Source organism: Stegodyphus dumicola, chromosome 6 (genome assembly GCF_044657685.1).
Source record: "Stegodyphus dumicola isolate Sdum_Otavi_A_Nest chromosome 6, ASM4465768v1".
Taxonomy (NCBI): Eukaryota; Metazoa; Arthropoda; class Arachnida; order Araneae; family Eresidae; genus Stegodyphus; species Stegodyphus dumicola.
In genome coordinates this window covers 91,015,582-91,025,065 of record NC_140773.1, presented here as the reverse complement: position 1 = coordinate 91,025,065, position 9,484 = coordinate 91,015,582, and the positions used below count along the sequence as shown (strand labels likewise).

At 34.3% G+C, this 9,484-nt stretch overlaps 1 protein-coding gene across 1 annotated transcript; it reads right to left on the bottom strand.

Moving 5' to 3' along the window:
- Window positions 1–7,715: 7,715 nt before the first annotated feature.
- On the bottom strand, window positions 7,716–8,117 carry LOC146996799 (putative CENPB DNA-binding domain-containing protein 1). Its single transcript, XM_085819670.1, has one exon. It carries the CDS (start codon window positions 8,115–8,117, stop codon window positions 7,716–7,718), a length of 402 nt encoding a protein of 133 aa, XP_085675796.1.
- Between the last annotated feature and the right edge of the window lie 1,367 nt (window positions 8,118–9,484).

The following is a 9,484-nucleotide window of genomic DNA, read 5'->3' as shown; positions in this document are numbered from 1 at the left end:
CAATTATAGCCCGAATTGAGTGAAGATTTTAATCTTCTTCTAACTTTCCACACTTTAGCTAGTACTTAGTAAAGTTTTGATTTTCCAGTTGGAATCAAGATTATTAAAAACTTTAATTTTTTCTTTCTTTAAATTTAGCTTAAACATTTTTTAAGGAAATTTTGGCAAATTTCTGAAAATTAAAAGAAAAAAAAAATTAAGGATTTCTTTTCAAAATTTAAATTTTACTTTAAAAAAACTTTCTTAAAATTTAAATTTAATTTAAATTTAAATTTTTAAATTTTACTTTAAAACTTTTTTAAATTTTAAACATTTAAGTTTTACATAATTACTTTATAATTATTACTTTTTAATTTGCAATTTTCACAAAAAATTATTTTTTCACTTAACGTTATTATTTGCATTATTTACACAATTTTTGAAGAAATAAATAAGCCTAAATAGATCGTAATATCAATGAACATTTTTAATGACAGAAATTAACTTAAACATAGTTGCGTACAGCAGAGAAAAAAGGCGAAGAAGTAAGAATGGTATACATATACATACATACGTAATAAACAGTTGCGTCATCATTCACCGCGCGGATAAACGCGAACGGTGCATGCGTCAGGAGAAGCTCTCTTAAGCTAAACGTCGTATTATAATTTATGATACAACAATCCCCCTTTCGACGTTTGGCGGCTGAAAAAAAATAAACATTAATCATTTATAGTTATTCCAATTAATTTACAGCACTTAGAATGTTTCGAAGCAGTCAATGTTTTTGTCAGTACATCAGCAGGCATTTTCTCTGTTGGCACATATTTAACGTCTATTTCATTTCTTTCATAAATTTCACGAATGAAATGATGTCTAATATCTATGTGTTTAGTGCGTGAGTGATAAACAGCATTTTTCATAAGCTTCTGTGCACCTTGATTATCACAATATATAATGGTTGGATAATCAGCAGTAAAATTTAATTCTTTAAGAAAACGACGTAAATAAATTGCTTCTTTGGCACTTTCTGAAAGACTGGTGTACTCTGCTTCAGTACTTGATAATGCAACAGTTTGTTGCTTTCGTGATTCCCATGTTATCGGATTTCCAGCTAGCTTGAATAGGTAACCTGTATACGATTTTCTAGTATTAACATCAGACGCCCAGTCGGCATCGGTATATCCAATAAGTGCTTTTCCAGTCTTTCGAAATTTTAAACAATAATTTTTAGTTCCTTTTAAGTATCGAAGAACGCGCTTTGCAGCCAACCAGTGTAATTTTCCAGGATTGTTATTAAATTGGCTCAGGTGACTGACGGCATATGTAATATCCGGCCTAGTAAACACAGAAAGATACATAAGCGAACCAATTAGACGGCGATACGGTACATTGTTAATTTCTTCCTTTTCAGTTTCAGAAGGACACATTTCTTTACTTAATTTTACACTAGGATCTAAAGGAGTTGCTACTGGTTTTGCATCTTGCATATTAAACCTTCGTAGAATATTATCAACATATTTCTGCTGAGATAAACTAATAGAATTATTATTTACATCTTGATTAAATTCTATTCCAAGACAATAATGAAGTTTGCCTAAATCTTTAACATGAAATTCTTTAGAAAGATAACCTTTAAGTTCAGCATATAAATCACAGCTATTTGTTGCTATTATTAAGTCATCAACATATAAAATTAGAATTAACTCACCTTGAGATGTTTTCATCCTGTATACACACTTATCTGATCGTAATGGTTGTAATCCAAAGTTTTTGAGTTTTTTGTCTAATTTTTCATACCACTGTCGTCCACTTTGTTTCAACCCATAAAGAGACTTTTGCAAAGCATAAACTTAATCAGGATTATTTTGGTCTTCAAAACCTTTAGCTTGTTCCATGACAATTTCTTCTTTTAAATCTCCGTTAACATAAGCCATAACAAAATCTAGTTGATATAACATAAGGTCTTGTTCAGCACTGTATGCAATCACAGTTCTTATAGAACTTGCTCTGGCTACTGGAGCAAAGGTTTCATTAAAATCAATTCCAGGTTCCTGTGCAAATCCTCGAGCAACCAATCGAGCTTTTCTCTTTTGAACTGTTTCATCTGCATTATATTTCGTTCTAAGAACACAGCGACATCCTATTACCTTTTTGTTGTGTGGTCGCTTTACTAATTTCCATGCACCATTTTTAACAAGTGCTTCATACTCACTTTGCATAGCCTTATGCCATTCTTCAACATAACTTCCATTTAATGCTTCTTCTAATGTCGGATTTGTATCTTCTTCAGCAATTTGTGCTTCTTCCTTTTCTATGTTTATATTGTGGTACTCCTTTTTTGGTCTTCCTGGCTTCCCAGTTTTGACTTTCTTTGGACGACCTGCCCCCCCTATTAATCTGCATTTCAGGTAGTGCTTCGGAATCAGAATCTTCATTATCAGATGATTCAGCAGATGCTTCTGCCATATTTGAGGGGTCTTCTGTTATTTCATCAGCCGATATTTGATTTACATTCAGAGGTTCTTTCTTCTTTTTATCAGGAATATTTTCGAGAAATAAATCTTCTAAATCTTTATCATAATTAGTACAGTTTTCAAATTCATCAATGAATCTAACATCTCGGCTTATAACGATTTTTCTGGAATTTTTATTCCACAGCCTGTATGCTTTCGATTCATTTGAGTATCCTACAAATATATGTTCTTCTGATCGAGGATCGAATTTCCCTTTAGATCTTTTATTAAGTACAAAACATTTTTGTCCGAATACTTTGAAGTGAGATACAGTTGGCTTGATGCCAAAAAATAACTCATAAGGTGTTTTGTTTACTCCCAGGCTTCGATTTGGGCAACGATTACGAATATAAACAGCACAGTTCAAGGCTTCAGCCCAAAAGCATTGGGGAAGATTACTTTGTAGTAACAAACATCTGGCCATTTCAGTTAAAGTGCGGTTCATGCGTTCAGCTCTCGAATTCTGTTGAGGAGTCATTGGTGCAGAGAATTCTCGTTTAATCCCGCATTCTTGAATATATTTATTAAATTCTTCTCCGCGATATTCGAGACCGTTATCATTCCGAAGGATTTTTATTTTCTTTCCTAGACGATTTTCGACAGCAGCTTTGTATTTAATGAATGCATTTTTCACTTCATCTTTAGTTTTAAGAAAGCTGACTTCGACATAACGCGATTTGTCGTCTATGAAAGTAACAAAATAACGCGAACCAGCATGGGATGGGACTCTCATAGGTCCACACAAATCTGAGTGAATCAAGTACAGTAATTCATCACTTTGAAATTTTGATTCTTTTTGAAAAGGTTGCACAGAAAAGGCTGCTGTCGAAAATCGTCTAGGAAAGAAAATAAAAATCCTTCGGAATGATAACGGTCTCGAATATCGCGGAGAAGAATTTAATAAATATATTCAAGAATGCGGGATTAAACGAGAATTCTCTGCACCAATGACTCCTCAACAGAATTCGAGAGCTGAACGCATGAACCGCACTTTAACTGATACAGACTCTGATACAGACTTTGCAGTCTTTTAGAGATTCAGTGTTATTAAAATTTAAATTTCTAACCATGTTATCAGACTTAAGTCTTTTCAAATCAGACTCATTTAAATGACCTAATTTAAGATGCCACTTTACAAAATCACTTACCTGTGCTATTGCAGCTGTTTCAGTGCTTGGATGTATATAATAAAGATCACCATGACGAATAGCCTGCACTAGTATAGATCCATTTGGTTCTATTATTCTAGCATGTCGTTCTGTAAAAATCACTGAACGATTATTTGCAGTAGCTTTAGATGTTGACAGCAAATTACATTTTAATTCCGGAACACATAACACATTTTTGAGCATAAGTTTAATTGTCTTATTTCCGTTAGGTACTGTTATAAGGACAGTTCCAATTCCTGTAATTTTTGCTGTTTTGTTAACTGCTAACTTTATGGTTGAATTCGTTCGAGGGTGAAATTCTGAAAATAACCTTCTGTCATTGCAAATGTGAGATGTACAGCCACTATCTAAGCACCAGGAGGAGGTCTTCTGATAAGCATTGTTTACTGCTAAACTAATCTGCTCTTCATAATTAGAAGCCATCATAGAACCTTGATTTCCCTTATTTGATTGCGCATATTTTCTATCAGCTATTTTCTTTCTGCATTCAGATGCCTTGTGCCCAATTTTCGAGCAGTAATTACACTTCAAGTTTCGAAAATTTCTTTCAGCTGGAAAATTTTTGTTTGAATTTACCTTCCATTTTTCATTTTTCTTCTGTTCTTGATTTCTTCTTTTATAATCAGTATAGTATGCATTCTGTGAATCTTGAGACGTTTTCCCTTTTCTTGCTTCCCATTCTTCTAACATTTTGATTTTCAAAGATTCGGGACTAGGTAACTGATCTCTTGATTCGATGGCGCATCTAAAATTTTCAAAATTTTCTGGAATACTATAGTGCAGAAGAATCGATAATAAATCATCAGCTATGTCAATTTCCATTTGTTTAAGCTTATCAACTATTTCGAAGAAATTATTCAAATGTTCAGACATCGTTTCGCTTTCCACCATTTTTCTAAATAAAAGCTGTTTTAATAATGTAGCCTTCTTCGCAGGTCCTTTCGATTCATATACGGCTTTGAGTTTATTCCACACAGCATTTGATGTCACACAATGCTTTATATGACACAGTTCACTAGGATTAATTGCAAGAATTATATCTGCGCGAGCTTTTTGATCAGCTTGGAGCCATTTCTTTCCGTCTTCGGTTCCTTCAGCAGGTTTTAGCACTTAACCGGTTACATAATCCCAATGGTCGTTTTTAATCAATACTGCTTCTATTTGTAATTTCCAACTGTCAAAATTTTCTTTTCCGAGCTTTTCTATAGTAGTCAAATGCGACATAATGTAATACAGTCTCTCACAGCCAAAAAAACAAGATTGAGCGCTATAAAAATAGGCTTAACTGAACGCTGATCAGTTCTTACCGTTGATTAGACGTAACAGTTCTTGCACTGAATTAGGCTTAAGAGTTCAATGCTCGAAAACTTCAAAATGTTCCTTTTTAAATAAGTATTTTGCTAATTAGGCACAGTTGAAACGCTCCTGGGCCCATAACCATTGAAGAAATAAATAAGCCTAAATAGATTGTAATATCAATGAACATTTTTAATGACAGAAATTAACTTAAACATAGTTGCGTACAGCAGAGAAAAAAGGCGCAGAAGTAAGAATGGTATACATATACATACATACGTAATAAACAGTTACGTCATCATTCACCGCGCGGATAAACGCGAACGGCGCATGCGTCAGGAGAAGCTCTCTTAAGCTAAACGTCGTATTATAATTTATGATACAACAATTTTGCAACAGAACACACATTTAGCATTACAAACAAGTTTACATTTATTAATTCACAATAACCACTTGATTGGCTCAGCTACTAAACTCCCTACCATAAATAGTCGGTCAGTTAAAATTAAAACTTGAATTGCATACTTTTAGGATATTCTTAGATTTTTTCTATATTTATATTATTTAAATATTTTAATATTAAATATAGCAGCTTGGCACTCAACTTTACTTACATTAGCGCCATCTATATAGATTGCAGAACACACTTACATCACTTAGGAAATACTTTTGCAGACCCCAACGCTTATATGGTAGGTAAGTTAGTATTAAAACTTACTATTTACTTGCTTTTAAGTATTTTTTATGTACTTTTTAAGTATTTTCTAGATATGTAATTATTTTGAAGTATATATTTGTTTTTTATAAATTATGAATTATTTCTTTTTAGTTACTTATTGGTTTATATTAATTTGTCTAGTTCCTTTTTAGTTTCTTTTTGATTAATATGCATATTCGTATCGGTGAGGTTTCTGTAAACAAGTGTTTCTAAAATGCCTTGGTTTCTAAATTAATTTTTCTGGAAAATTTTAATTTTTTTTAAAGTTTAATTTAATACTAAACACTTGCTTATTTCTCAAAATACTTCATTATTGGTATTTTTCTTTAGAGCTTTAATTTTATTTGCTAATTACTCCAAAGTACCACTTAGTTGGTATTTCTTTTTGGGCATTCTTCACTACTTTTGGTTTTGACTTTTACTCTTGCTTGCATGAATGACGAAACACGAATTGAATGATTGAAGAGTTAGGTTAGGAGGCAACTTCCCCTTGATAAGTCTGTCTCCTGTCTGCTCAACAGTCATTCACTTATGCATTTAAAAAAAAAAAATTAGATTAATTTTAATTTGCTAAATTGGTGAATTTATTTTCATGTTTTAGTTTTGCACTTGATTTACTCATGCAATCTGAATTTAAATGATATTGTAAATTATTTCGAAAATTAATTCTTTTATATGTTTGCACATTATTTTAACTTTAAATTTGCTTTTTTTACGTATATACATTTTTGTTAAATTTATTACAAATATAATACATACATATAGTCTTACTTATTAATCAGTCCTTTTCCTTTCTTTGGGCTTTAAAGAACATATCCAATGTCGATTGTTTTTCTCTCTCCTTTAGGACTTTCAGAAAATGATTGATAGCAATGTCGTTGTGGAGATCAGCAACCCTATTGAAATCAGCTTGGTTTCGGTGCCATTTTTAGACCGTTGCTCTGACATCCTTCCAATTCTTCAAAAGATCTTTAATGGCAGATTGTCGGCATTGCTCCTCTTTCTTCTTCCTCTTTTTTCAGAAGGAAACACATTTCGCTGTGTTTCTTCGTGTTCTTCATTCAAGATTTCTTGGAGTTCTTCTGCCGTCAAGTCACCTTCATGTTTCATTATGAGTTCTTCAATGTCAATTTCGTTCACCTCCAATTCCAGATCTCTTGCAGTTGTTACAATATCATCCATAATTTCAGGGGTATCACCCTGATCACCTCCGTCTCCTTGAACGAGGTATGGACACAGCTTTCGCCAGGCAGAAACCAACTGTCTTTGAGTAATTTCTGACCACGCCTTTTTAATAAGACGAATAGCTTCGAGAATGTCAAATTTTTCTATCCAAAACGTTTCTAAAGTTATTTTTGAAGAGAATTGGTATGCTTCAAAACATCGCCGAAACAGCGCACGAGTGTACAATTTCTTGAAACCTGCAATAACATCTTGATCCATTGTCCAAGTCGTATTCGGAAGTAAAAACTGCAACTGTCAGCCAATGAAAGACTTTCAGCAAATTATCTTCAAGGTCCTTTGTGTGCCCTGGTGCGTTGTCAAATAGCAGCAATGCTTTCAATGGCAAGTCATTGGTATCAAGGTAGTCCTTGCTGCTCGGGGCACAAACTTCAAATAGCCACTCTTTGAAAAGAAGCTGCGTGACCCATGCCCTCTGATTCGATTTCCACATCACTGTCAGTTTTCTCTTGATTATAAAATTTTTTGAATGCTCTAGGATTCTCAGAGTGATAAACGAGAAGTGGTTTAAGCTTCATATCACCCCTAGCGTTAGCTCCCAAAAGTAACGTCAATCGGTCTTTCATGGGTTTATGCCCAAGAACACTTTTCTCATCTTTCGTGATGTAGGTACGGTTCGGCATGCGCTTCCAAAACAAACCAGTTTCTTCACAATTAAATATTTGTTGTGGACAATACCCTTCTTTTTCAATGAATTCTTGAAATTACGGAACTTCTCAGCTTCTTCTTTATCTGCACTAGCAGACTCACCATGCATGACCACATAATGCCAGATCTCCTTTTAAACTTTGCAAATCAGCCAGTGGTAGCCTTGAATTCTAGATTTTCGGATGACGAACCTGGTGTTTGTTCTTTCAATTTCTCAAAAATTTCTCTACCCTTCTCTTGAATGATGGCCATTCTAGTTACATCTCTTTTCATCTCCCGTTCATTTGTCCAAATTAAAAGCAAACTCTCCATTTTTTCATGGATGGCACTTCTTTGCTTCTCAGATGTAATTTTCGTTACTCCTTTAGCGGCTTGAGTCTTCTTGATGATATCTTTCTTAGCTAGGATTGTGCCTACTGTAGACCTGTTCAAACCGTATTGCGTAGCAACATAAGTCATTTTTTGTCCACTCTCTACTTTAGTTATAATCTCTTGCTTGGTTTTTATGGTGAGCACAGTTCTTGGCACTCCACTCTTTTTAGGTCCCATAATATTGTAAGATTTTCAGGTTTTTTTATAAGGCATTTAGAGAAGCACATACGAAAATCACATGGACAGAAACCAACTATGGTACACAATTGACAAAGTGTCGTCCCACGCTACCGTACGCGTCGTACGGTGCTGCCTCACTGCTACATAGTATGAATGATGACGTGTCAGCGCACGCGCACATACGTTTCAGCGCACATGCATTTTCAGGACGAATTGAGGACTGGTGTCGGATGTTCCGAGAGCCGAGAGGTTTTCGTTAGAATTAGTTTTTGTTCGTTATCCGAATATTGTTCGTTGTTCGAACACAAAAATCTTTCCTGAAAGTGTTCATTGTCCGATTTGTTCGCTGTCCGAATTGTTCGTTAACCGATCACCCACTGTATTTATTTCTCCCGCCTTCCTAGCGTGCCTTCGTGGTGTAGTGGTTCTGCACGCTGGGCCGGCATTCCATTCTGGTTTGATTCCCGGCGAAGGCGATTGCTTCCAAAAAATACCTAACGTCTCTACAGTGTATCTGGAAAAAGGTAAAACTTTAGTGTTAATACGCAAAAAGGAAATGTTTCATCAAGATAATCCACGTGTCTCTGCTTTCACCTGGCTGGATTCTTGTACGGATTCGAATGGAGCGTTTTGCCGGATCCACCATGTAGCCCCAAAATCGCTTCTTCGGACTTCTACATTTCTTTGCATCTGCAGCTGCATGTTGCTCGTGCTATCTTCCATTCTGCACAGCACGTCCGAAATGAGGTTGACCTGTTTTTAGACTCGCGGCCACCTCGTTTCTGGGCCGAAGCCTTTGAAAACGTACTAAACGGTTGGCAGAAAATCATAGATTTGGGCGGTGATTACTAACAGCACTAAATGTACTGCTTTCGTGTTCTTTTTTCTAACTTTACTAAGAAAAAAAAAAATTAGCGGAAAACTTTCGTTACAGGGAGATTTATTTCAAATCAAAATTTTGAAGAAATGACATTATTTACAGGAAATTTACTAAAAGCAATTTAAATAAGAAATTTTATAATAATTTATGCAGAACAGTTTCTAAATTGAGGAATAAACAAAAATCAAAAGGAGGGAGGCATTTAGCCTAAAATAAAAAATATTAAAAATTAAATACTAAAGAAGGAAATATGTCTAAAATTGGAAAAATTTAAATTAAATTGACTCATTTAAAATACTATGAATATAATCTGAAAAAGAAAAATTAAACAAGAATGAAGTAACTCAACCAAACGCTGATTCTCCGCGAGACTTTCGAGAATGTCTCCGGGAGACTTTCGAGAAAGTGTAGAGTCGAGACGAGGCGCAGGATGAAATTTCACAAAACTGAAATAATAAAAGACAAGAATTGAGTTAAGTTGTGT